The 25524-nt window shown below is 37.3% G+C and overlaps 4 protein-coding genes, 1 long non-coding RNA gene and 2 other non-coding genes across 9 annotated transcripts; 3 read left to right on the top strand and 4 right to left on the bottom strand.

The window, feature by feature from the left end:
• Positions 1 to 2562: 2562 nt before the first annotated feature.
• Positions 2563 to 3791, top strand: LOC111480832. Its single transcript, XR_002717931.1, has 2 exons — positions 2563 to 3518; positions 3599 to 3791. It is a non-coding gene; the product is annotated as an uncharacterized LOC111480832 (long non-coding RNA).
• Positions 3792 to 5696: 1905 nt separating this feature from the next.
• Positions 5697 to 5767, bottom strand: LOC111481326. Its single transcript, XR_002718040.1, has one exon. It is a non-coding gene; the product is annotated as a small nucleolar RNA Z105 (small nucleolar RNA).
• Positions 5768 to 5923: 156 nt separating this feature from the next.
• Positions 5924 to 6023, bottom strand: LOC111481333. Its single transcript, XR_002718047.1, has one exon. It is a non-coding gene; the product is annotated as a small nucleolar RNA Z161/Z228 (small nucleolar RNA).
• Positions 6024 to 6394: 371 nt separating this feature from the next.
• LOC111480831 (BRISC and BRCA1-A complex member 2-like) lies at positions 6395 to 11215 on the top strand. Of its 2 annotated transcripts, XM_023126021.1 has the most exons (13): positions 6395 to 6662; positions 6889 to 6979; positions 7097 to 7289; positions 7386 to 7476; positions 7871 to 7906; positions 8023 to 8121; positions 8188 to 8318; positions 8417 to 8465; positions 8574 to 8663; positions 8791 to 8844; positions 10091 to 10156; positions 10615 to 10712; positions 10801 to 11196. In XM_023126021.1, the coding sequence occupies exons 1-13, from the start codon at positions 6585 to 6587 to the stop codon at positions 10862 to 10864; spliced, it is 1140 nt and encodes a 379-aa protein (XP_022981789.1). In that variant the 5' UTR covers positions 6395 to 6584; the 3' UTR covers positions 10865 to 11196. The 2 variants fall into 2 exon arrangements, with proteins under 2 accessions (XP_022981789.1, XP_022981790.1); XM_023126022.1 differs by lacking the exon at positions 6889 to 6979 and having other exon boundaries at positions 6579 to 6662; positions 7041 to 7289; positions 10801 to 11215.
• A 257-nt stretch (positions 11216 to 11472) lies between these two features.
• On the bottom strand, positions 11473 to 14216 carry LOC111481191 (protein PXR1-like). Its single transcript, XM_023126556.1, has 4 exons — positions 13731 to 14216; positions 13339 to 13473; positions 13184 to 13254; positions 11473 to 11904 (listed from the first exon to the last, which is right to left on the bottom strand). The coding sequence occupies exons 1-4, from the start codon at positions 14037 to 14039 to the stop codon at positions 11586 to 11588; spliced, it is 834 nt and encodes a 277-aa protein (XP_022982324.1). The 5' UTR covers positions 14040 to 14216; the 3' UTR covers positions 11473 to 11585.
• A 798-nt stretch (positions 14217 to 15014) lies between these two features.
• LOC111481094 lies at positions 15015 to 18397 on the bottom strand. 2 transcript variants are annotated; one of them, XM_023126427.1, is made up of 6 exons: positions 18030 to 18397; positions 17798 to 17909; positions 16815 to 16891; positions 16588 to 16736; positions 16134 to 16554; positions 15015 to 15971 (listed from the first exon to the last, which is right to left on the bottom strand). In XM_023126427.1, the coding sequence occupies exons 1-6, from the start codon at positions 18231 to 18233 to the stop codon at positions 15864 to 15866; spliced, it is 1071 nt and encodes a 356-aa protein (XP_022982195.1). In that variant the 5' UTR covers positions 18234 to 18397; the 3' UTR covers positions 15015 to 15863. The 2 variants fall into 2 exon arrangements, with proteins under 2 accessions (XP_022982195.1, XP_022982194.1); XM_023126426.1 differs by having other exon boundaries at positions 16134 to 16736.
• Positions 18398 to 21856: 3459 nt separating this feature from the next.
• LOC111481008 (putative ER lumen protein-retaining receptor C28H8.4) lies at positions 21857 to 24575 on the top strand. Its single transcript, XM_023126272.1, has 6 exons — positions 21857 to 22201; positions 22628 to 22827; positions 23616 to 23756; positions 23904 to 23984; positions 24086 to 24210; positions 24302 to 24575. Exons 1-6 carry the CDS (start codon positions 21979 to 21981, stop codon positions 24348 to 24350), a joined length of 819 nt encoding a protein of 272 aa, XP_022982040.1. The 5' UTR covers positions 21857 to 21978; the 3' UTR covers positions 24351 to 24575.
• The last annotated feature ends 949 nt before the right edge of the window (positions 24576 to 25524 follow it).

Below are 25524 nucleotides of genomic sequence, written 5' to 3'. Positions count from 1 at the left end.
AGGAACTAATTTATAAATTTTTACCATCTTACAGTGTCATGCAATTCGAACAATTACCGACATGAAGAATAAAATATAAAAAAATATTTAAAATAAAGTAGAGACGTCGGAACCTGAGAGATTATTAATTTAAGCTATGCCCATGTCCAGTCCAAGTGGCATGAAAATTTGACCAAGGCAGCCACGACCAAGCCACTCAACGCACTTACAGATTTATTCCAATTTTGTCTTTACTAATAAATAATTAGTAGTCAAATTGATCATGCTGCAAAATCGAGAATATTATTCTGATTTGAAATTTGTTGAACATTTTATATATTATAACAAAAAAAACGAGAAAAACTCTATAAATATGCTAAGATGAGTCACGTTATCCATTACAAAAGGCTATATTTTCATGCAAGTTAATATTATTTTATTATGAACCAATGAGCGAATATTTTATTTCTTTGGTCCAATTATAAATATTTGTATTTGTGTGCTTTTTTTTATATGCGTCAAATTTTGACCTAAAATTGAATTAAAAATTTTGAAAAATGAATTAGTTCATTAGATTAGAATAAGTTTTTTTTTTGTTTTAATTTATTATCCAAAATTTATGGACGTGTTGATGTGATAATTGTAGGTGGGATATTAATTTGGGAGTGCATCCATTTCAGACTCTAACAAATAAATTAATATCTTTGATACTCAACAAATATCTACAAATATCTCTGCACAAGTTGTAATGCAACTTTAATTTATAATAGGACAAATATTTGGGGCTTTTTTAAGTCTACAAATTATTTTGTTAGGAACCTACAAAAACACATTCAATTTAGATGAATTAAAAGAATAGTAGAGAAAATGTAAAATAAAAAATATTGGTTAGAAATTTATATTGAAAATTTATATATAATAATCGAGAAATAAAAAGTACAATTTTTAAAATTATATATTTACTAAATATACGTTTACCCGGTTAAAAATCATAAATAAGTTTTAATCTTAGTTGAATAAAAGATAATTAAGTTTTTATAGAAAATATTTATTAATTTTAACTATTGACCAATAATAATAATAATAATAATAAATAAATAAATAATAAACTAATAAAAACAAAATAATCTAGCATCTAAAAAAGTTTTGTAAGATCTCATATCAGTTAAACAGGTAATAAAATATTTTTTATAAGAGTATATGAATATTGGGACGTATTTTAAAATCGTGAGGCTAATAGTGATATCTAACGGGTTAAAGCAGACAATATTGTTATAGAAGGTATCCCAAACAAGAATGGATAACGAAAATGAAATAAGAAGTGCTAATTTTATTTGATTAAATTTAATTAAATGGTTCCTTTGCTAAAAGATTTTATCCTCATAAAAAGAACCCGCCAATAAAGTAATAAAGAGCACTTAAGGATAGATATGGCAAAAGTAAAAAAGGGATGCATAGTCAGAAAGCCGCAGCAGCCTCTTTGTTTAAGGTTAAAAAAAAAACAAAGGCCGTTCTTTCTTTGTTTCTGGTTTTACTGTTTTCATACCACAAATTTCAAACTAGTCCAACTTCGTAGACCGTAATTAAGAAAATGAATTTAATTGGTGGATCCGTTGACTATGGTTCCACGTAGCTGGCCACCTGGGACTTTGCCGTTTGTCTCTTCAATTTGCTTACCAAAATTGACATTTTTTTTTATTATCAAGCAATTTAATCCTCTCAATCAGCGGGAAACGTTCCAATTTTCAATGCCTAGTCACGATATTAAAATCCACGTCAAACTTTAAAAATTGTTTTTTTTTATATAATTATTATTCAAATTTTGTCGGAGTTTAACGTTGAAAGTGCGCGGGCAGTAGATGTATCGAAGAAGAAGCTGAATCAGAGGCGGCAGAGGAAAGTCGAAGGAAATAGACAGCACAAATATTGTCCATGCTTTTTTCTTTTTTGAGATATTAATCCTTTATCTGCAAAGAATTTTATTTAATTATTTGTATAGGGAGGACCACTATAAGAAATTAAGTAATATTATGAGCTTATTATAGATAAGCTGTTCAACAGCTGGCTTGCTCTGTATTAAAAGGAAAGAGACATATCTAAATACGCTTTCATTTTTGTGGGGCAATTACCAAATATCAGCCTGTCCGTACAAAACATCGTGTCATTTACAGCATTTTCCCCATTCTAAAATGCATCGATTGGCTAATAGTTAATTTCACTTTGGGCCGACAAGATTCAAACACTCTAGTTGTTGACCGAATAAGAGAGTTTAACTTGTGAGCTCACGTTTTACCTCAATTGAAAGGAGGTGAGATCTCACAATGAATATCATACGTGTTTTAAAAATTATAAGACTGACGGTGATATATAACAGGTAAAAAACGGACAAGATCTACTAGCGGTGGAATAAAACTATTATTACAAATGGTATCCGAATAAGATATCACTAAAGAGGTAGGTTGTGAGATAGTTGGAGAGAGAAATAAAATACTCCCAGTAAAAATTCGAAAATAAATTTTTTAGAATAAAAAAAAACAATATCTACTTGAGTCGGTTAAATCTTTTATTAAATTCCAACAAAAGTCATTATGTTCAGACTTCACTTACCCATTTGTCCAGATGGAGTTAACTGTAGGCGGCGGATTTCCTGTCAAGAGGGCTGCATAGGCCGAAAATATTGAAGTTTGTGACATGAAAAATTGAAAGAGGTCTAGGTTCGTGTGATTGACGTGGGAGCCTGCGTCAGCTTCTATCATTGTTCTATCTGCTTCGAAATACCACTCAAAGAAATGGCGTCATTTCAACACGAATCTTCCATCATAGACCAGAAATTGAATACTAAATGCAAAACTTTTGTTGGCTTATGCAACCTTTAATTGGAATGGGGTGATGCAGAAAAGGCCAAGAGGGGGTTTTAAACAATATCACCACTTTCAATTATGCTTTCCAGATGCATCATCAATAGGCCAAAACCTCGCCCTCAGCGTTCATCTTCTTGACCCCTCCCTTCTAGTTATGGCCTCTATAACAAATTCCCCCACTACTAAAAGCCATTCCTACAGATGTGCCCAATACTAACAACCGAATTTGAAGCTTATAAGCACCACCCGGGGAAGTGGATACGACTAACCACAAAATTCAAGCTTATAAGCACCACCTTCACAACCATTATTGCATCGCAGACATCATTATAAGGAGACAAAATAATGTAGCTAGGGTGCAACCGCAGTGCAAGATGGGCCATTGCCGGAGAGCCCGAACCATATGGCACCTGGTTGACGTGCATCTGTCCACGGCTTTGGGAGCGGTAAATTTCCCGCCAAAAGCAGGGAGTTTTAGGCATTTGGAGAATTTGAAGACGAGGAAACAGTTGGAATTAGGATGTCGATAGGTCCAATGCTTCTTAAACCAAAACACCCTTTTCATAATCACTAAACGACGATCCCAATTCATTATCCAGTTCTCCGTGTGCAAATAGATTGGGGAGTGATTCTCACGACTATGAATTTGCTCCAATGGAGAAAAGTTCAACTTCAGAGGTCAGTTCACTGCCACTAATGAATGCTTGTTTCTGAAACTATTTGTTGCCGATAATTTCGCTCTATGTAATCGTTTGCAGTTGTATCTCTGTCATTGTTTTAGTCGAACTATGTCCTAATCCGTCGTAATCACTCTCTCTATCTTTGTGTTGTTCGTTAAGTAGTCCAGGATCAACTTCAATTGGAGGTCAGTTCATTGCGTCAGATGTATGATTGTTTCTCAGACTAATATTCGTTGATATTTTCGCTCTATGTAATTGTAGCAGTTATATATCTGCTCGGTCATTGTTTGAGCAGAATAATGTCAATTTAAATCCGTCGTAGACTGTGCGGCTTGTAACGTCGTAAGATTTTGATCGCCTGATTCGACTTGATAGTTGGTAGATCTAGTAATAGCGTGTGAAGTATAGCATGTAGGTTGGTTAAAGAAATATGTCTTCCTACATTTTAGATTCCTTCCGTATAGTTTCTCAGCAACCGAAGAAACAGCAATTAGAATCAGTGATTTTACGTCTTAGGGATTTACAGTAACCAATAGAGAACTGTGCCGGAGGATAGCTGATGGTCATAGGATTGCAATGGACCAAAACGACATTGTGGGGTGGGTTATTGGTTGCCAACATTGGTGATTACACCCGAGGTCGTCTGGACAATAAAGCAGAGAAACGTAAATAAAGAGCAGTGAGCACTGCAAAAGATGGAAAGAATGACAAAGAAGAAAGATGAACGTCAATTTACTCTCTTTCTGAGCTTCTTGGTGTAGATCCTGATTTTGATCGACTAGCTTCTTTACTGCCGTGTGAGTTGTCAGTGGCATCATTTCTTCTGTACCTGCTAAGGACTACTTTTACTCGTTTGTCAACTCTTCCAACTGTCCGGAGGAGAAAATACTGCCAAAATTTGTTTCGAAAACTTTCCCGGTTGCTGAATATTTAGTTGATCTCGAAGAACTGGAAATTAATGGAAGATCAATCAACAAACTGTGAGAAAGGACATGTGAGAAGCTCAATGGTGATCAATTATATAATGCATAGGGAAAGAGTTATGTTAACAAAGTGGGTCTGGTTGGGATGCAAAACGTACCATTGATATAATAGTGATTAATGAGCTGAAAATAAAATAAGAGATACCTTACCTACCACTAAACGCTTGCCGATTAGACAGATTTGGAGCTGCATTAAAGTAGGTTAAAAAGAAGGTTATAATAGGGAGAATATCCTGTTTATCTATACGGGCGGGTTTCGAACAGTCACTCGAATGGGAACATGAAGTTGGGAATCAATGTAAAAAGGATAGAGGTAGTTCATATCACGCAAAAGATCGCATATCTTTGTGCCTTCCGGTTAGGATACAGTAGTTCATTAGATACATCATTTCTGTTAACCCTAAGTTTAATATATCTAATGCACATACCATGATAGTGCCTCTTTCCAATGTCGCACGATGGTCAATTTGTCAAGCCGCGTTACTACATTTACATTCCAAAGAGAGTGATAAACAGCGATAAATTTTAACAGCAACTTATAATCTCATTTTGACCGACCAACGTCGCATGTTTTTTTCACTCAAAGAATGGATTTGAGGTGTATGTGGCACTGATAGGACAACTAATCATACAAGGGAAACAATTTAGACAGTAACTTTCAAAATATATAAATGGCAAACATATTTAGATCACTTTAGTGGAATTATTAACGATCGATACATCATTGGACAAAATTTGGAAATCATGGTAATATCATTGTAATTTTTATCTAGTATACCTATAAATCATTTGGAAATCGAAGAAAGAATTTAAAATTGATCGTATAAAGAACGAAAGAATTTTACAGTCAGAATAAACACGAAAAGTTTATTAAGCTGCCAGATTAGTAAGAACTCAGGATGAAAGGACACACTGAAGGAAAAGGAAAAGGACTTGTTAAGCTGCTTAAATTAGGGCACTCAGAATGAAAAGGACTTTATAATATGTGCTTCAAATTCACTGATCCTTGAATCTCATGCTGAATACAAGTGAATCCTCATGGTGCCATAGTAAACAAAAAAAAAAATCTGAAAAACGAAAGAGACAAACGGAATAAAAAATCAAAAACAGGAAAACAAAAACGACCAAATCACGGAAAATGAGATCTAAAATGAGTAAACATTAGAAGGCGTAGCTTTAAAATAGGCAAGCATTCAGTATGAGTAGGAGGTTGTTATTCCAGTCATTAAATTGATCGGACAGGTTTGAATTATCATCACTATGCTTGCACCAATCAGAAAAGCAACAGAATAGCCTTCATCGCATAGAAAACGCATATTGAAAACGCATTCAGAAAAAGAAATCAGAATCAGAATTCGTTTGCAGGAGAAAAAGGCGTTCTATAAAAGAGAATTTTCTCAGAGGTAAAGAATAAAAACTAGACCATCAGAAGAAATGGATCATTGCATCAATATCGACACGTAAAGCGTCGTCTCAGACGACCGTCGTGAGAATTTGAATCCAAAGTCATCATCTGGTTCTAAATTAAGCACAGACAAACAAACGCCATTACATGAACAAGAAACCATCTAAACGAGAAGCGGACGAGAGGAGTCATCGTGCAGAGAGCGCAGCTTAGTGCCCTAAAATCGAAAGAGAGAGTTGGAGAAAAGAGTGAAGAAGCTGTGTACTATTTAAAGGAGAATGGGCAAGTCATTTTAGGGTTTCCTCCTCCGCTACCCATTGACGATTTTGCCCCTGCTTTTTTGGGCCAGAATTTCTCCTCATGGACCCATAACGTGAGACTTCAGTAAAAGGCCCAAGCTCGGCAATCGAGCCCATTGGCCCATTTTGAGACTTGAATTTACTAAAGTCGCAGTCTAGATTTGTGGTTCGGTAAAGTCGTGGAAGAAGGCAGCGGTCAAGAATTTTGAGCTGTTCGTGGATCGAAAATAGAGGCCTCTTCGCGGTAAGAGGGTTGTGGTGTGATTTTCCTGCGCTGATTCGGAAGGTGTTCATTGCTGTTTCAGCTGAGTGGCTCTCCAGATCGATTGCCGGCGATAAACCGAGTAATTTCATTGTTTAGCTTAGCTGCTAAGGCCATGTCTTCCGATACTGTACCTCCTCTCATTGCTGCTCAAATCAATTACCTGCGCAATCACTTTCCTCTCCCCTTAATGGTAAACATTTCCGCTTACTATCTCTTCCTTGAAAATTCAGGGATAACAAACATTTCCGCTTACTATCTCTTCCTTGATCGGAAATGGATGATATTTGGAGTTCTTTCTTTCTTTTTTCCCTCCATTTTCCCACCCCGATGATAGTATTTAGTGTCGCTATAATATGGCGATAGAAAGCGAACGGTTTTTTGAACAGATCACTTATTCTTACTGTTTTGATATTCAGATTGAGAACATGTGGTCTGGCAGTAGACACTACCCTGGAATCATCGATAGGTTCACCTTAGTCATACCTTACTGCCTTGAATTCGTCAAATGTAAGACCTGTTTTCCATTGTTGTTATCATAATATCCTTTCAATTCTTTTCTCTTTCCCTGTAAATGGTTGACAGATTCACCGTACCTAGCTGTTTGATAGCTGTTACCTGTTGTAGGGGACATCATGTATGATGCTGAATCGCCATTTTCTGCACCTGATATTGTGTTTGGACCAGAAGATGAAAATTTCCATCCATTCACAAGTAAGGTTGATGAAGGAGAAGGATATCATGATTCCTTACAAAACAGTCTACGTGACTGGAACAGCAAAGATCCATCTCGGCTCACTAGCCTCCTTCAAGAACTGAGGTTCTTCAGGGCTTTCCTTTGATTGAGCCTTCTTCTGTTTCTAATGTTTTGGGTATAATTCAGCTTGAATTCAAAGGCAACTTTACTTTTTTTAAGGGATCGATATGCATCATACCAAAGGAAACGGGTTGAAGGAGTTGAGGATGAAAGATTGAAGTTTGAACTCTGTACTATGTTATCTAGGGAGGTAACGTTCTTCATTATATGTTTATTACACTGTCCTAACTCTGTTTTGATAATCAATTGCATGAGTTTAGGAATTTAAGGGGTCGGGTATTGGACTTGGTTTCTTGATAATACATTCTTGCTGGATGCCTGTAGAAATGTATAAAACTTTATAATTTAGTTTTCATGCTTGGAAACTGAATGAGAGAACTGCTGCTAGTTAATTATTCCAGATTTTTCATGCTTGAATTATAGTAGTGTAGAAGTTAAACCATCCCTATAATGTTTTTTTTTTTTTTGCTTATAACCATGTATTCCTTTAGTTGGGCAAGCTGCTCCTTATACAGATATCTGTGTTCTTTCCTTAAGGTTCTTTTATTTTCAATGGTAACTTAACCAAAACTACCTTTCTGCAGGGAATTGAAATGCATTTGAGTTCAGGTGTTGAGAAGGTAGTATTTTAAAGTATGTGGTTGTACTTTCCTTGAATAGTAAAGAGCTGATACTGAGAATTCTATTCTCTTTATTCTCATATGTGTGGCTTCTATGCCTTTGAATTTTAGTATAGCCAGAGGATGTCAAATTTGCAGTGCCATTAGTAGACATTAATATTAATAAGATGATACCTGGATGCCCATGGAGGCACCCACAGAAGATATTTTTGCAGGTTTCCTTTCTGAACTTCTGGTTTTCCTGTTCCTCTATTATTTCCCATTCTCATCATTGTTTATAGGTTTTATATCCTGTGGTGAGAAAATATGCGTCTACTCCTGCTGCACCTCGTCTGAAATTGGTCTCCACGTCTGAGTTGAAGGCTCTATTATCCATCGAGGACATCAAACTTCCTTCATGGATAGATGGAATGTAGGATACTCTCTCTCTTGTATCTCATTTCTATTTCTGCAGCGGTCAAGATTACATGGTAAAATTGATATCATTTTTTTTTTTTAACTGGCTTCAAGGTGCATGGCTGAATATCTTCCCCATCTAGAAGAGAGTCTTGAGAAACAGGTTGGTTAGATTTTTTTTTTTTTTTAACTCTCTGGGTTGATTAACTTGGTCTTTAGTTTTGGAAGTTGCCTAAAGTTGAAATTTTGTACTTTTATCATTCTGATGAAGGTACTGGATGCAGTTTCGTTGATCAATGTTAGGAGACGTTTTATAGAGGCGTTGAACTCTTTCTTTGGAAGGCCTCTAGAAGCTGATCCGGTGGGATTCTTACAAATTTATTTACATCCGTCGTCTTCATTTGTTGAAAATCATCATCCAATTCTTAATTTAAGTGGTGGGGGGTCGTCAAATTTTACTGATGATATGATTTTTTTTTTTTTTTTAGGTGTTCTGTCGAACGGCTACAGTTATCGCTGCCTCCGGCGTGTTCACATTCCTGGTATTGGCTTCACTATCCTTAATATGTAGTATCCCATCACTATGTGGATTTTTTTTTCGATTATTTACTATGAAAAAGAATATTGTTCACGTAATGGTTAGTTAATTCTGGCGATTGATAGGTTTCTTTAACTCACGATCATGTTTTCAAAATCTGCGGATGTTAGGATTAGCACCCTGGTCTGTAGATCTTCAGATAGCATAATATTGACTAGATGATCACCACCCAAAATATTTGGTACAATATTCTGGGGTCCAGTGCTGACAAAGATAGCCTTCAAATTTTCATTTTTCAGAGAGAAGCCCGAAATAAAGGATCCCTAACAACAAAAACAAAACAGTGAATAATTTTATAAAAGGGGAAAAGAAAGAGAATAAAATTTGTAGAGAACATCCAAACATAGGCATTAAAGAAAGCGACACTCACTCTAAACTTCCTTACAACACCTTTCTACATTCTTGAAGGAATGAACGTCTGCTTGAGAAACTGACAAACTCTGACATACCCCAACAACCCGTACTTGGATTATTAGCTCTCACCACTGAGAAATGTCCTCAAATCTTTACAACAAAGTGGCATCTCCATAAAACATAATCTAATTCTTCCAATGCCCTTCCGCATAAAATACACCACTGAGACCCACAACCGAAGATGAATGTTTGACCAGTTCATGATGTCAAATTTGATTATTTTGACTATGCGTAGGTCAAATATTGACCTTGCTAACTGATTTCTACTTTTTATTTTTTTGCTGAAGAAATGCGTTATCTCATTGAATTGGATGATAGCCAAAACATTTTGCAACTATTTATCCTTTCAAATGGTTTCTCTATTCCGTCCAGTTTCTATGAGACATTTTCGTGACACAGTTTCACACAAATCTTTCTTTTGATATCATATGTATAATAATTTGGAACAGAAGGTATGCTAGACTTGCAAATCTCTTGATGGTTAATGATTTGCTGATCGCACTAAGGATACTGGATCGGTGGTAAATGCTTTAAAAATTCTTTTGGTTTTAAATTAAACAACGATAGTGTGTATTGATCTGGTAAGATGGGGCATGGAATGCAGTTAATGTTTATTGATTGACAAAATAGTTGAGTTTGTTTTTTTTTTTTTTTTTTTTTTTTTTTTTTTTTTTTTTTTTTTTTTTTTTTTTTTATATATATATATATAATAAGAGACAACATAGGAATTTATTTTCCTTTCCCTTGTTTTTCTGGGAATTTTTTGTTAATGCTAGGTCCATTTCCTCATGTCAACCCAATTTCCAAAGAAACAACCCTCTCTTGTGCTGCAAAGTTCTCAGGTAATGTAAATTTGTCTTTAATCTTGAAATTCTTGTGCATTCCAACTTTGCTTACTAGTACATATGACAAAGGCCATGAATATATGCTTCTATGTTTTTCATCAACATGCTCCTGTGGTCGTCCAAACTCTCCTTTATTTGGACTCCGTTATCATTTGTATTTTTCTAAAAAATCTGTACATTGTGACTAATGATCGTAAATATGTTAATAGGGAATATTTGGTTAATCAATTTTTATGAGGACGCATGTCTTGAAGTGATTAAATGACATGATAGGTGCAATCTGTATAACTCTAGTTTCCAAGGATGTTTCTGTTCATTGTGAATCGGACTGGCATCATTAAGATGGCTTCTTATTTTTATCAATATTTGATGGGCCTACTAGGTTTTATAAAGATCCCTTCTTGGATTATTGGTTTAGTACCCTCTTTTTCTAATTATGTCCATATATTGTTCAGCATTTCAACTCTCAAGGTGCACCCATAAAGTCGCAGCTTATCACCGACTATCCTTGGAGTCCTAGGTGGGAGCCATTGCAAATGGCTGAGCGGGTTTTGTAAGTTGTTTATCTATCTCTCATTTTCTCATTTGCATATACATTCACTTATCAATCGGGTTAATACCGTTTGGTTCGATTTTAACAGCGAGTTTCTGGCTGATGAGGCTTTGAGCTTCAAGAGGTATTGCAACGAGGCTCAACTTCAATGATTGGATTATGAAAACTCTGGTCAATCTGCCCTAACATGTAACAGTCCAATACCAGTTATGTATAGTTGGTTTGTTGAGTACTTTTAAATCTTGGCATTTTTAGATTGATTTTTGTCACCTCTTTGGGGCTGTCTCTCTCCTCAATGAGGATGATTCGAAGGTACATTTTATCAAGAACCGGATATGAGCTTTCAAATATAGAGAATCCGTATCTGTTATAAAAGTCGAATCCAGAAACAAAAGACTGACCCTCAACCGACCCTCAACGGGGCTGACCATGATTGTTGTATTACATTTTTTTTCTGTTGAACAGAACAAAATCAACTGACCAATTATGCGTGTTGCTTAAAATGCTCTCTTTGTAGGATCGGACTTAATTGAGAGTGGTTTCAAAATAAGGTCTTCATGAATTTTGTCCCTTCGTTTTTAAAACATTTCAATATCAATAATTCAGCATGCATCAATGGAGTTAGACAAGCTTGCCTGTGGTCGGGACTAATTTTAAATTTGTTAAAATGATTTTTGATCTCTCACTGTCTTTCAGGCTTGAAAATTTAAGTCAAAAGAACTGAAATAGCATAAACATGAGCACATCGCACACAAGGGAGAAACGACCAAAGGAGTATCAATCTCATTATAACATTGATGCAATGTTTTGGAACAACTAATCAGAGATTTAAATCAGTTTCTGAATAGAAGGATTTGTCCATTTACACCTGAATTAGGCTGCTCTTGGTTTCTTTTTCATGCTTCGACTGATTATGAAGTCATCGTCTGATTCATCTTCGGAGCTTTCGTCTTTCAAATTGCGCTTCGTTGACTGTTTTGCCACAACTTTGGAGCCCACTGTCATCGTCTTCTTATTTGAAGAAACTGGAGGAGATTGGACAGTTTTCTTGACAATGGTGGTCTTCGTGACGCTCTTTACTGCAGTCACAGTCTTCCCTGGGGAACTCAACTTTTGCAGTGGTGCCTTCTTCTGCTTCTTGTCAAAAACTTTCTTTGCTTCTTCTTTGGATAGTAAACCAGACTCCATCATCCTGCAGACCAAACTCCACAATATTAAGTAGTGATGAACAACAAACTCAATCTCATTCCATTACTACCTTTTAGAAAACGAAAATTTGAAACATGATTAACTTATGCTCGTACATAGTAACAACTCAAACTCACCGCTAGCAGATATTGTCCTCTTTGGACTTTCCCTTTTGGACTTCCCTCAAGGTTTTAGTCTACTAGGGAAAGGTTTCCACACTCTTATAAAGAATGCTTTGTTCTACTCTACAACCAATGTGGAATCTCAAAATCCAACCTCATTGAGGGCCCAACGTCCTCACTGACACTCCGCCTAGTGGAAGGTTTTCACACCTTTATAAGGAATGTTTCGTTCTCTCCTCCAACCAATATGGGATCTCACAATCCACACTTCTTGAGGGCCCAGCGTCCTCACAGGCACTATGTCTCCTGTCTAATTCTGGTACCATTAGTAATAGCCCAAGCCCTCATGTCTAATTTTGGTACCATTTGTAATAGTCGAAGCTCACCGCTAGCAAATTGTCTACTAGGGAGAGGTTTTCACACCCTTATAAAGGAATGATTCGTTCTTCTCTCCAACCAATGTGGAATCTCACATACACAAGATGATCAGATGCTGCAAAGTATAAATGCAGGGAGATCGTGGACTCATTAAAGATGTAACAAATGAAATAGCAAATTAGAGAGTAATTGCCCCACTTTTCTAGTTGTTCTCAGTTCATGCAGAACACCACAAGAAAACTTCCAAGGAGGATGAGGTAGAATGGACTGCAGACTGCACATTGAGTTGTGTCATGCTTATGGCATCTTAATCTAGTCTTTATTCCTGTCTAACACGTTTGTGCACTTCCCCATTTATGAGATGGTTATGTACAAACAATAAACATCTCCTGAATTAGTCACTCCTCCATTCTAACACTGCTAAATCCCTGTTGATAAACGTCTCCTGAGTGTCTACTTTGCAGTATACAGAATGTTAAAGATCTTATGTCGGGCAACATAACAGACATCATTCAACCATCTGAATCAAACGCGGAATTCGACATATGAGTTTCTCCAATGTAACTAGTTGTGTTCATGGCATGAAGTAACATGAACACAACTAGTTATGTTCCATACTGACTAGCCATCGGCATGAAAATGGAAACCAGTAAACACGTTCTACTAGAGAGTTCTCAGAAAACTTAGCCCATACATAAACATCTTTGTTAACATAACGTCTTCAAGGTATCAAAACTACTCTTGATAATACTAAAGAAATAACAATTAGAGCAGTTTTCTTACCAAAACTCTGCCATTTCACTGTGGGGAACTTGCTTGTGGAGCGTTTCGTAAAAGATCCTCAGCGGGTCTCTCTGAATAACCAAGAGCAAATGAAGATCATCAGCTAAAGAACTCCCAAACATAAAACTGATACCTATCAAATCATTCTTTAATACCTCTTCTGGGGGATCTCGCTTCTGACCGGGCAAATCATATACCTTCTTCTCCTTCTTCTCTTTTTTCTGGCTCTCCAGCTCCCCCTTGGCGCTTTTGCTCTTCTCCTCGTTCACTTTCTTCTTCTTCTTCAGTTCCTATCTCCCCAGCCCATTCAGAAAACACATATGTTAACAGCTTTCAGTGTATATGAAGAAGAGATTATCACATTAAGAACCCAAAATTCTGCACTAAAAACCTTGTAGCTTCCACGCTAGAGTAACACATTTCTTACAACCACCAGGGATATTCTACTCCCTTACATTGTCCTAAATCGATTACTCTACTTTCAGTCGCTCATTAATCGAAACAGTTGAAGAAAATCGGAGCATAGAACACAGAAAGATATACGAACCATATCACGTTTTGCTGCAGAGCTCTTTTTGGCTGGCTTCTCGTCAAAATCATCATCAACAGAGTTGAAACGCTCTTCTTTTTTAACCTTGGTGCCCTTAGAAGCAGACCTACAATTTATATTTGGGGATTTTCCCACTCCATCTTCTCCCTGAACTTCTTCCTTCTTCGGCTTTGAGATAGATTTAGGACCCACATTTAGGAGTTTCTTCCTTTTTTCTTGCAAAAGGGTACCCAGGCTTATTCCGTCGTCCGCATCGTCTACCTCCACTTTGGTTTTCTTAATCAGCTTTTGATCCTCGGAAGACATTCTACCAACTGAAGCAGTTTGGGCGAAGAGTACTGGTGGATTCTCACTCTTCTGGGGTTGGGACTTAGAAGAACGATAGGAAAGTGATGAGTTTTCAAAATTTCGGATGAAAACAAGACGGGAAAACTATTTCAAATCCTGCGGGGTATCCGACTTTGATTTTGGGGGAATTAGCGCCCTACTGGAGACTTAGTTTGGACCAGCCAATTATATATGTTTTCTTTTTTTTTTAACAACTAAATTATAAATATATTTAAATTATAAAATAAACGTTTTACCCTCGAAATAAACCACTTTTATTTTTGATTTTGGGTGTAGAAATCTTCTCTCGCTAATAGATGCATTTTAAAATCATGAAGATGACGGTGATATGTAATGGATCAAAGCGAACAATATTTACTTGCGGTGGGTTTGGGCTATAACAAATGGTATTAGACTCAGACACCGATTACCAATGGTTAGTGAAAAGAGTGAATGATTGAATGGTTAATGAGAAGATCGTATTATGAAGAGCAAGAATGCTATCTAGATACATCATGTATTAAACAAATAAAATTAAAATTAAATCAAATCAAAACTAAATCTAACTCCTAACTAATGAAAACGGTAGGTTCATATGAGTGGATTGGAACGAAACATTCCTTTATAAAGGTGTGTGAACCTCTTCTTAATAGACGCGTTTTAAAATCGTAAAGCTAACAATGATACATAACGAGCCAAAATCGACAATACAGACCGAAGCGGATAATATCTATTAATGGTAAGCTTATGCATGTCGATTTTAGAGACCTGTTAAGAAAAAAATTGAAAGTATAAAACTTATACAAACGGACAAAATAGGTTTTTTCTTTGTGTTAATGGTAAATAAATGATCATAGCCAAAAAATGATAGATATGATCATCCCTGTGGGATTTTCTAAGGTCCATTGCATGGCCTCCAAGTGCCCATTTCTGAATGCAAAAGAACAAGACAACAAAACAGACCTAACCGCCGCCTTATCATATTTTATCCATAGCTGTCTGAAACATATCATATCAAATCTTCCAAGGTCTCTGGTTAAGGAAAGAGGTCGGTTGGGAATTTACTTATAAAGAAGCATTCTGTGTTTGTTTTGCAGATTGTTACACCAAAACAGTAAGAGAAAAGGTTGTAACCTGAAGACACCATGAGTTGGGCAGAGGNAGAAAGAGTTCCAGAGTGGAAGTATGGATGGGCAGAGAGAACAATGGCTTCCATGTCTCTCCCGCCTATGCCTCTTCTCGCCTTTCTCGGCGTCGTCCTTCTTTTGCTTTCGTTGCAGTCCCAGGAGATGGCATTCGACTTCAAGCTCTCCCTACTAGCTTTGCCATTTTTGCTCATCTTTATTGCAAATTCCCTTCTTGTGTCTGGTTCGGTTGGGTCGACTGCCATGAGAACCAAGAACGGGTCAGCTCAGGAGGCCGAAAAGACCTCACCTTGGGGCGCAGCGGTGTTGCTGTTTCTGCTGCTGATATTGCTGTGGAACCGCCGTTAATTCCTCTCCAAGTGGTCACCTGCATCTTAACTATGACATAGATGCATCATAGAATAGCATAGGATAGTAACAAGTACTTTGATGTAAAATATATTGTCGATATCCCCACAATATCTTTACAATTCTGCGTCAAAAGCCTCCTGAAACAGAGATTTCTAAATTCTAAATCAGATAGATTACATTGGATAAGTAATGGGTGACACTAATATTTTCAGGTACAACAATAATACACTAATATTAACACACAGCTGAAAGAAAATACAACAATCAAGAGCCAAACCCAATTGAGGCCACAAACATTCTAGGCAATCTACAACTTGATTTCATTCTTCAGTTTGGGTACTTTGAAATTAGAGGTAAACAACCTTGGAGTCTCAGGATCTGAATTAGCATCACCTCTTCTTCTCTTTTGGTTTCCCTGACCACCGCAAAAAGTTGAATATGTGCTTCAGTTTCAGAATTCTAAACTAAACTACAGCCTAAATCGACTTATCCACGATACACGATTTAAACTCGAAAAATCAACCATAAATAGTAAAAATGTTCGAAATCAGAACACATATTATCATAGTATACTTACTGAATGAGAAGGTTGCGCCGAAAGCATGACTTTGTTGACAATGACGTTACTTCTGTTCTTTGTGCCGTTTTTACCTCCCGAGCCAAATGCCTTAGTTCCTGCCTTGTTGCATGGGTTCAGCACGGGTGTAGCATTAGCATTAAAAGACTTCCTTTGCAGTTCTAAGTCACGGGAGAGTCGGGAAATTTCGTGTTTTAGTTTACTCGAGTCAGTTTCCATCTTCCCCACTTGGGTTTGTAACATTGCAATAATGCCATCCTTCTCGTTGCTTGAACTTTGTAATTCTTCCAATGAGGCTAGAAGTTTCTCTATCTTTTGGTTTGCAAGTTCAAGTTCTGACTGCTTGCTCTTCAATTTTCTTGTGCAATCATTTTCCATAATATTATATTGGTTCCATAAGAATTTCTTCTCAGTTACTAGCGCAGTCACCTCAGACCTCTTTTCTGAGGCAAGTTTTTCGTACTCACTCCTCAACCTCTTTACTTCACCTTCCAATGCCTTAGAACGTCTTTCTTCATCAGTATTTCCATATGCTGACAACAAAACACCTTCTATTCTGCCCTTTGCCACGCCTGTTTCTGATGAACTTCTCAAAGAAGTTTCCTGCAGCCAGAGCCAGAAGATTAGAACATGTCCTGATACCTAACCAAAATCATGCAGAATTCCAGGAATCATACTTACTTGTGGACTGGAGTTTTTATGATAGAGGAGATCATCAAAAAAAGATTTGAAATCGTCCAACTCAGCTTCTGAATGTTCTGCATTTGGTAAACATAAGCCAGTACAGTATTTGTCAGATCAGAGAGTCCCAATTTTGCCAAGCATATCAAGATTTACATCATCTTAGTCCTATAGTAAAACACATATCAACAAAAATTTATGAAGCTATTATAAATCATAATCCAATCTGCTAGGAATCACGACTCTCACAATAGTAATAAAGGTGTCCCATGATCAACCCCTTAATTAGTTGATGTGGGACACCTTTCCCAACAATCCTCAACAATCCTCCCCTCGAACAAAGTACACCATAGAGTCTCCCCTAAGTCCTATGGAGACCTCAAACAGTCTCCCCTTAATCAAGGCTCGACTCTTTTCTCTGGAGCCCTCGAACAAAGCACACTTTTTATTCGACACTTGAGAGTCATTATTGACTACACTTTCGAGACTCACAACTTCTTTGTTCGACATTTGAGGATTCTATTGACATGGCTAAATTAAGAGCATGACCTTGATACGATGTTAGGAACCACGACTCTCCACAATGATATGATATTGTCCACTTTGAGCATAAACTCTCATGACTTTGCTTTTGGTTTCCCCAAAAGGCTTCATACCAATGGCGATGTTCTCTTTAATTATAAACCATGATCAACCCCTTAATTAGCTGACGTGGGACTCCTCTCCCAACAATTCGTATCGTGAAAATGAACCCCACTCCCCATTCAATGGCCGAATCATTGTCACCGTAACTTTATCGCTATCGTACTAGTGTAAACAAGAGTGCTCGAAAATGAAGTAAAGACCCGAGGGAAAGGAACATTGCCGAACGTGACATATTATGTAAGAATGCCTACCCTATGAGGCATCATGAATTTCCCTCTTCGAATGCTAATTGATTATTCATGACTTGAAAAGATTTAAGGGGGGAAGAAAACAAAAACCTATTTTCAGTCGGTAGAGATAGACCTCCATCTGCTTCAATCCAGTGAGCAGATCTGATTTCGAAGCTTGAAGTGCGCGTTCCATATCTTGCACAAACAAATCGTTCTTCATCTGCACAAGAAAAAATTTCCGAAGTTCATTAGAAACCCTAGAATTCAGAGGAGAGGGGAAAGTTCCAAATCCATAATTAAACTGAAAAATCCACAAAATCGCAGAGGTAAAACAAATCACCTGAGAGATATGGTCGTCGTAAAGACGAATATCAGCGACCCATCGTTCGTGCTGCATTTTAACACGATCTTCAAGAAGTTTTCGCTCCTTGACGAGTGTTTCGAGCTGATTTTGCTGGGTCTGTAGCATTTGGGTAAGAGCATTGAAGATTTTGCCCCAATTTCGTCGTTCATTCGAAACTTGTGATCCATTGCTCTTTCCCATTCCGATCCACTGAACAGGAAACAAGAAAACAAGTGACAATGTTCGATGAAGAACAAAATGACCGTTGAATGAAGATTGGCAACGGTCGACTTTTGGGACGAATGGTTGAAAAATGAGAACTTGAAAATTGAATTCGGAAGGGAAAAGGAATGTTTCTTGAAAGACGCCCTATAAAATAACATGGGCCTATTAAAACCCAAATTAAATTGGAACTGAAACTGACTTATTGGGCCATCTCCCGTGAAAATGGAGAAGCCCAATAGCCTCCCTATAAAATAAATCTGAATTATTAGGCCATTTCCCGTGAAGATGTTGAAGCCCAATGGGCTCCCTTAAAATAAGATGGGCCTATTAAAAACCCAAATTAGATTGAAACTGAAACTGACTTATTGGGCCATCTCCCGTGAAAATGGAGAAGCCCAATAGGCTCCCTAGAAAAGAACATGGGCCTATTGAAAACCCAAATTATAATGGAACTGAATCTCACTTATTGAGCCATTTCCAGTGAAGATGGAGAAGCCCAATGGGCTCCCCATAAAATACCTTGGGCCTATTCCAAACCAAATTATATTGGAACTGAATCTGACTTGTTGGGACATTTCCCGTGAAGATGGAAAAGCCCAATGGGCTCCATATAAAATAACATGGGCCAATTCAAAACCCAAAATAGATTGGAACTGAAACTGACCTTTTGGGCCATGTCCCGTAAAGATGGTGAAGCCCAATGGGCTCCCTTAAAATAAAATGAGCCTATTCAAACCAAATTATATCGGCGCTGAAACTAACTTATTGGGCCACTTCCCGTGAAGATGGTGAAGCCCAATGGGCTCCCTGTAAAATAACATGGGCCTATTCAAAACCCAAATTATAATAAAATTGAATCTGACTTATTGAGCCAGTTCCCGTGAAGACGTTGAAGCCCATTGGGCTCCCGATACAATAACATGGGCCTATTCAAAACCAAATTATATTGGAACTGAATCGGACTTATTGGGCCATTTCCCAGAAGATGTTTAAGCCCAATGGGCTTCCTGTCAAATAACGTGGGCCTATTCAAAATCCAAATAAAAATGGAACTGAAACTGGTTTTTTGGGCCATTTCCCGTGAATATGGAGAAGCCCAATGGGCTCCCGATAAAATAACATGGGCCTATTTAAAACCCAAATTAGATTGAAACTGAAACTGACTTATTAGACCATCTCACGTGAAAATGGAGAAGCCTAATAGGCCCTATAAAATAAATCTGAATTATTGGGCATTTCCCGTGAAGATGTTGAAGCCCAATGGGCTCCCATAAATAACATGGGCCTATTCAAAACCCAAATTAGATTGGCACTAAAACTGACTTTTGGGCCATTTGCCGTGAAGATGTTGTAGCCCAATGGGCTCCATGTAAAATAACATGGGCCTATTGAAAACCCAAATTATAATGGAACTAAATCTCACTTATTGGGCCATTTCCCGTGAAGATGGAGAAGCCCAATGTGCTCCCTATAAAATAACACGGCCTATTCCAAACCAAATTATATTGGAACTGAATCTGACTTGTTGGGCCATTTCTCGTGAAGATGGTAAAGCCCAATGGGCTCCGTATAAAATAACATGGGCCTATTCAAAACCCAAATTAATTGGAAATGAAACGGACCTTTTTGAGCCATGTCCCGTAAAGATGGTGAAGCCCAATGGGCTTCCTTATAATAACATGGGCCTATTCAAAACTCAAATTATATTGGAACTGAAACTAACTTAGTGGACCATTTCCCGTGAAGATGGTGAAGCCCAATGGGCTCCCTGTAAAATAACATGGGCCTATTTAAAACCCAAATTATAATGGAACTGAATCTAACTTATTGGGCCATTTCCCGTGAAGATATTGAAGCCCAATGGGCTCCCGATAAAATAACATGGGCCTATTCAAAACCAAATTATATTGGAACTGAATCTAACTTATTGGGTAATTTACCAGAAGATGGTGAAGCCCAATGGCATTTGTCCTATATGTGCAAATCCAAATCTGGCATATCTTTACTCGGGAGTAGAGCATAAACCTAAAAGAATTGAAGAAGTTCATTCGGGAACAAGAAAATGACATCGCAATTGCAATTTGATCTCGATGAAACAACAAATTATCTTTATTTATTTTCATAGCAGATTTGAACCGGTAATAGGAAGATTTTGAGTCCTCTACTCTACTAATTGAGCTATACTAACCATTTCCTTTCTGACACATTAGACGTGTTTCTGGCCCAATGATCTTCTATATATTTTTCCAGTAGTAATTCTAGGTACTATTGCATGTAACGTGGGTTTAGCGGTTCTAGAACCATCAGTGATGAACTTGGGCTTCTTTTGTTGACATCAAAGCATCCCTTTCCTCGATCATGTTTTCAAAAAATCAAAGTATCTTGATCCTATCGCATGAGTTAATCTAAAAGTAGATTGATTATAAAAATTATGATCAATTATTGACTCATATGGTATCTAAATATATAATTCATTTACAAATTTTCTCGATCGAAAATTGGATAGAAGGGCCGAGGCCTTTGGTTTCCTCTCCAGTCAAGAATTGGGGTCTCACAATCACTAGACAATATGTTTTTCTCTCATGCCTTTCTTCGTTCATGGTTCGATATTCTGGTGTCCTAGGCGTAGAGGAACCACACCAATCCATCCCAAACTTGGTGGTTAAACTCTACTGCGGTGACAATACTATAGGGGAGGTCCTGCGGAAAAATAACTCGACGCCAAGATGATAAAAAACTTAACAACTCTAATTCTTATTACTTTTCAATATTCGATTTTTTACCAACAACTCTTTATCCCATATTGAAATTTATGGATAATTAGTAGATTCTTTTTGCTCTTGGGAAGGATCATAATTCAATAAAAAAAAAAAATTATAGAATTACCCCTACAACTTTAGTGAAATCAGCAATTGTTCTCTTCATTTTGATCCTACTACATTATTACTCGATTGAAATATTTCTTATGTTTTATTGATTCAATTTGAATATCAAAGTCGGAATTTTTAATAATTATTTCGTGCAATTCCTTTGTTGAGGGATCATTTTCTCAAATTAAAAAATGGGGCTAACATGGGCCTATTCAAAACCCAAATTAGAATGGAACTGAAACTGATTTTTTGGCATTTCCCGTGAAGATGGAGAAGCCCAATGGGCTCCTGATAAACTTATATGGGCCTATTCGAAACCAAAATATACTGGAACTGAATCTGACTTATTGGGCCATTTCCCAGAAGATGATGAAGCCCAATGGGCTCCCTGTAAAATAACATGGGCCTATTCAAAACCCAAATTAGATTGGAACTCAAACGGTCCTTTTGGGCCATTTCCCGTGAAGATGGTGAAGCCCAATGGGCTCCCTATAAAATAACATGGGCCTATTTAGAATGATTTTAATAAAAATATTAAATGATAAATTATAAAGTAATAAAAGTATAAAAACTAATCTGTAATGGAATTAAAATTAAAAAGGAAAAAAGAAAAACCAGTGACCTAACTTTTTAAAGGGGCAACCACAATCAAATGCAGCTCACCAAAATCACACGTGGTCACACGAAATGAGACGGATCCTGATGGGCCATGAGACGGATCTTGGGTCTACTTTTCGGATCTATAATCAATCCTCCATTCCATCCTCAATCCCAAAGGCGCAGAACACAACGCTATTCTCTTCTACCCCCCTTCGCCGCGCGTACACAGAGAGAACGCAGTGAACCTCGTAATGAAGGCAACCAAGAGGCCCATTCAGGCCATCGCCACATGGGTTCGCCGGCAACCCCCCAAGATCAAGGCCTTTTTGGCCGTCGTCTCTGGAATGGCTGCTCTTGTTTTCTTGCGCTTTGTTGTTCATGATCACGACAATCTTTTCGTCGCCGCAGAGGCAGTTCACGCCATCGGAATCTCCGTCCTCATTTACAAACTCATGAAGGAGAGGACCTGCGCAGGTATGAACCGTTCAATTTTGTCTATTTTGGTTCATTCATCGTCGTTTGACTCTTTTGTTGATCCTTTTGAAATGCAGAATTGGCCTTAGGGTTTTGTGCATTTGGGTTTCATCTTTGAATTTTGTTGTCATTTATCGTATTACGCAGCCCCCATCGTTGTTTGTTTTTTCTTTCAAGTAAAAAACAGTTGTTTCGTTAAATTCGTCTTAGCTGTTCATCGAATCTTGCAAATTGAGTGTGGTCTTCTTGTTTGGAAGGTTTGAATGATTTCTTTTTCTCTGGGGATACCATTGACAAATGGAATTTTAGATTTTTTTTGGTCTCCTCGTTCTAATCTATTTCATTTCTTATTTACATTTTTGTGGGTCTCACCATGTTTATGACTGGTCTTGTTTGTAATGGTTCTTGTCGTCATCATCTTTGCAGGACTTTCACTAAAATCGCAGGAGCTAACAGCAATTTTTCTAGCTGTTAGACTCTATTGCAGTTTTGTCATGGAATATGATATACATACTCTACTGGATTCCGCTACTTTGGTAACGACGCTCTGGGTTATTTATATGATTCGATTTAAGCTTAGATCCAGCTACATGGACGACAAAGATAATTTCCCTATTTACTATGTGGTGAGTTTCCTGCGTACTTATGTCTTGGAAATTAATTCCTGGATCAGTTATTCGTACTTGCAAACATGAACTCAAAAATATGGAATATGCTTTGTGGAGGTTGAGTTTAAACCCATGATTTGATCAACATTGACCTTTCTACCTAATATTGTTTGAGCTTTCTCGAAAGTTGGCGATGTGTGAGACCTGAGAACTGTTCTGCTATTGGATAACCAAACATTAATGATATTTGATAAACTTGATGCTTGTTATTTGAGTTTTCTTGGAAGGCAACGTGCCACCGCTCTGTCCTTCAATTGGATGAAATGCAACTTAAAGTTGCACCTTGAGATTCTAATTAATGCTTTAATTAATGTGAAATATGTTGGCTAAGATTTGAGGAGAAAGTTTGACTTTTTTCCCCCCTTCATTTTTGGCTGGATGAATGTACATTGGCATATTCATCATCATAATCAAGTTCACTTCATATTCACGTTAGATGTCCATTATTTTACTTTAACAAAAGTTGACTCCATCTAAATTAGCTCTGCAAGAGTAAATTCCTTTTGGCTGGATGAACGACTCAATGTGCATTTTTGCACCTTTCAATTATTCAGATCTAACGCTGGCAGATTGGAACTAAAAGTGGTAATGTTCAATATGGTCATGAACTATATAACAGAATGTTTGAATATTTGGATAGGGAGCATTACTTAATCTGTTTATGATTCAAAATCATTATTTGAGAAATTTAGTTTTGGAATTTTCAGGTTGTGTAACCAATTTATTCTTCTTATTTCTTGATTTAGGTGATACCTTGTGCTGTTCTATCTTTTGTGATCCATCCAACTACTGTGCATAACATAATAAATAGAATAGCCTGGGCATTTTGTGTTTATCTTGAAGCTGTTTCAGTACTACCTCAGCTCCGGGTCATGCAAAATACCAAGGTATGGAAAACTCCTTCACCAAATCTAATATTGTAGACTGTGTTCTGCAGGTTGCCTTGTTCTGAAATAATTATCCCCATGTTTTCCTCTCTAATACTTCTCAAAAGCCTTCGATTACTAGTTTTCTCTGTTTATTCTGTTGCCTAGATTGTTGAGCCATTTACCGCACATTATGTATTTGCCTTGGGAGTTGCGAGGTTCTTGAGTTGTGCCCATTGGGTCCTACAGGTTAGTTAGTTTAACCCGAGATTCATCTTATACTTTGATTAATACATCTTCACGTTTTTTATTTAATAGCTGGCATCCATGTGTTTCTTTGATTGTTTCAGGTCTTGGATACTCGTGGACGTTTGTTAACAGCATTGGGTTATGGATTATGGCCATCCATGGTTCTTCTATCAGAGATTGTTCAGACTTTCATTCTTGCAGATTTCTGCTATTATTATGTCAAGAGGTGGGTAATAGCATGTGTATTGGTTTTGGAATCTTAATTTTTCTAGACAACTCCCTGACAAGCTTAATATAACACCACCTTCTGGTTGCAGCCTCGTCGGTGGACAGCTTGTTCTACGCCTGCCTTCAGGGGTGGTGTAACTTCAACAAAACTGCTTATGCCACAAAGGGAAATGAGAGAGGTTGTGTTGCTTGTCTTGGGCTCTATTTGGGAAGGTAGGAGGAGGGTCTCAGTTGTTGAACTAATGCTTATTCATGAAATGTGAATGATGCATAAGTTTTTAAGAGACACATAGTAGATGTTTTTCCCTTTTTAACATGATCTTATTTACTCTACATATCTATCCCCACCATCTTCTCTCAAAAGCTCTGATTTTGCCACGAAAATAATATCTATCACGGGCTTTTGTTGCTGCCTGTTTAAGCTGAAACAATAGATAAACCTAACCTCCACGTCTTGTCTATTTATGCACTTAAGAAGTTGCCTTCGGGAAATATATATATCTTCAACGAACGGTTCTCTAGGCTTCAGATCCCAACTCTTATTCTCTTTCCTTTGTTTTTATTTGGCAGTGTACCTTTTTCGTTTTAAAAACCACCACCATTCAAACAATATGAAATCGAATACCTTTATACATTAAGGCTGCATAGAACTTACTCGGGTAACAAAATCAAGTATGATTGTGGATTCCTGTAACAGTCCAAGTTCAACACAATCTGTTAGCGGTGGGCTTGAGCCATTACAAAATCTGTTTTTTTTTATCTTCACTACTCTCCACGTCTGGATATGAATAGTTGGTATTCATATTATAATCTAGTTGTTAGTAATCAAAACTAGGCTAAAAAAAGCGATCAAAATGGAGAACAGGAGATGTCATTGTTCTCATCCATCTTAAACGGACAGGTGGACCAACAGCTCCGTCCTCATGGCGACCTCCAGCAGCAAGGGCTACATGGAAACCCAGTTCAGATGCCACGTGGAGTCCAATCGACAGATGGGAGGTTTGGTCGGATGGGTTCTTGGTGATCATCTTGGATGTTGTTGTCAAAATTATATTATGTTATCTTACACTAAGCCACCAGTAATCATTGATCGAGAGTTGGCATAGTGAATAGATTATGAATACACTTTATTCAATCTTAGTTTAAGCTAACTTTGCTTTACTCTAAATGATCAATTGTACAGCTGGAGAGCAGTTTACATGTCCCTTTATACTTCAATTTCCAGCTCAACTAAAGTTCTTCCGCCTCATTAATAATTGATTCGAACTTTAAATTCAAAAAAAATAAAACTATAATTAATTTGACCAAAATT

The sequence above is a fragment of the Cucurbita maxima genome, unplaced genomic scaffold, assembly GCF_002738345.1.
Source record: "Cucurbita maxima cultivar Rimu unplaced genomic scaffold, Cmax_1.0 Cma_Scf00006, whole genome shotgun sequence".
Classification (NCBI taxonomy): domain Eukaryota; kingdom Viridiplantae; phylum Streptophyta; class Magnoliopsida; order Cucurbitales; family Cucurbitaceae; genus Cucurbita; species Cucurbita maxima.
Note: the sequence above shows the minus strand (reverse complement) of the source record. Positions and strands in the feature narration are given on the sequence as shown.

What these genes read in the sequence shown, in the direction of transcription:
- LOC111480831 (XM_023126021.1), top strand. Translation starts at nt 6,585, where the DNA reads ATGTCTTCCGATACTGTACCTCCTCTCATTGCTGCTCAAATCAATTAC. An exon ending in CTGCCTTGAATTCGTCAAAT is followed by an intron (nt 6,980 to 7,096) that starts GTAAGACCTGTT and finishes TACCTGTTGTAG; the next exon opens with GGGACATCATGTATGATGCT. An exon ending in CAAATGGCTGAGCGGGTTTT is followed by an intron (nt 10,713 to 10,800) that starts GTAAGTTGTTTA and finishes CGATTTTAACAG; the next exon opens with CGAGTTTCTGGCTGATGAGG.
- LOC111481191 (XM_023126556.1), bottom strand. Translation starts at nt 14,039, where the DNA reads ATGTCTTCCGAGGATCAAAAGCTGATTAAGAAAACCAAAGTGGAGGTA. An exon ending in CTGCAGCAAAACGTGATATG is followed by an intron (nt 13,474 to 13,730) that starts GTTCGTATATCT and finishes CTGGGGAGATAG; the next exon opens with GAACTGAAGAAGAAGAAGAA. An exon ending in AGCGAGATCCCCCAGAAGAG is followed by an intron (nt 13,255 to 13,338) that starts GTATTAAAGAAT and finishes TTGGTTATTCAG; the next exon opens with AGAGACCCGCTGAGGATCTT.
- LOC111481094 (XM_023126426.1), bottom strand. Translation starts at nt 18,233, where the DNA reads ATGGGAAAGAGCAATGGATCACAAGTTTCGAATGAACGACGAAATTGG. An exon ending in TCTCTACCGACTGAAAATAG is followed by an intron (nt 16,892 to 17,797) that starts GTTTTTGTTTTC and finishes TACCAAATGCAG; the next exon opens with AACATTCAGAAGCTGAGTTG. An exon ending in ATAAAAACTCCAGTCCACAA is followed by an intron (nt 16,737 to 16,814) that starts GTAAGTATGATT and finishes CTCTGGCTGCAG; the next exon opens with GAAACTTCTTTGAGAAGTTC.
- LOC111481008 (XM_023126272.1), top strand. Translation starts at nt 21,979, where the DNA reads ATGAAGGCAACCAAGAGGCCCATTCAGGCCATCGCCACATGGGTTCGC. An exon ending in ATTTCCCTATTTACTATGTG is followed by an intron (nt 22,828 to 23,615) that starts GTGAGTTTCCTG and finishes TTCTTGATTTAG; the next exon opens with GTGATACCTTGTGCTGTTCT. An exon ending in TGCTATTATTATGTCAAGAG is followed by an intron (nt 24,211 to 24,301) that starts GTGGGTAATAGC and finishes TTCTGGTTGCAG; the next exon opens with CCTCGTCGGTGGACAGCTTG.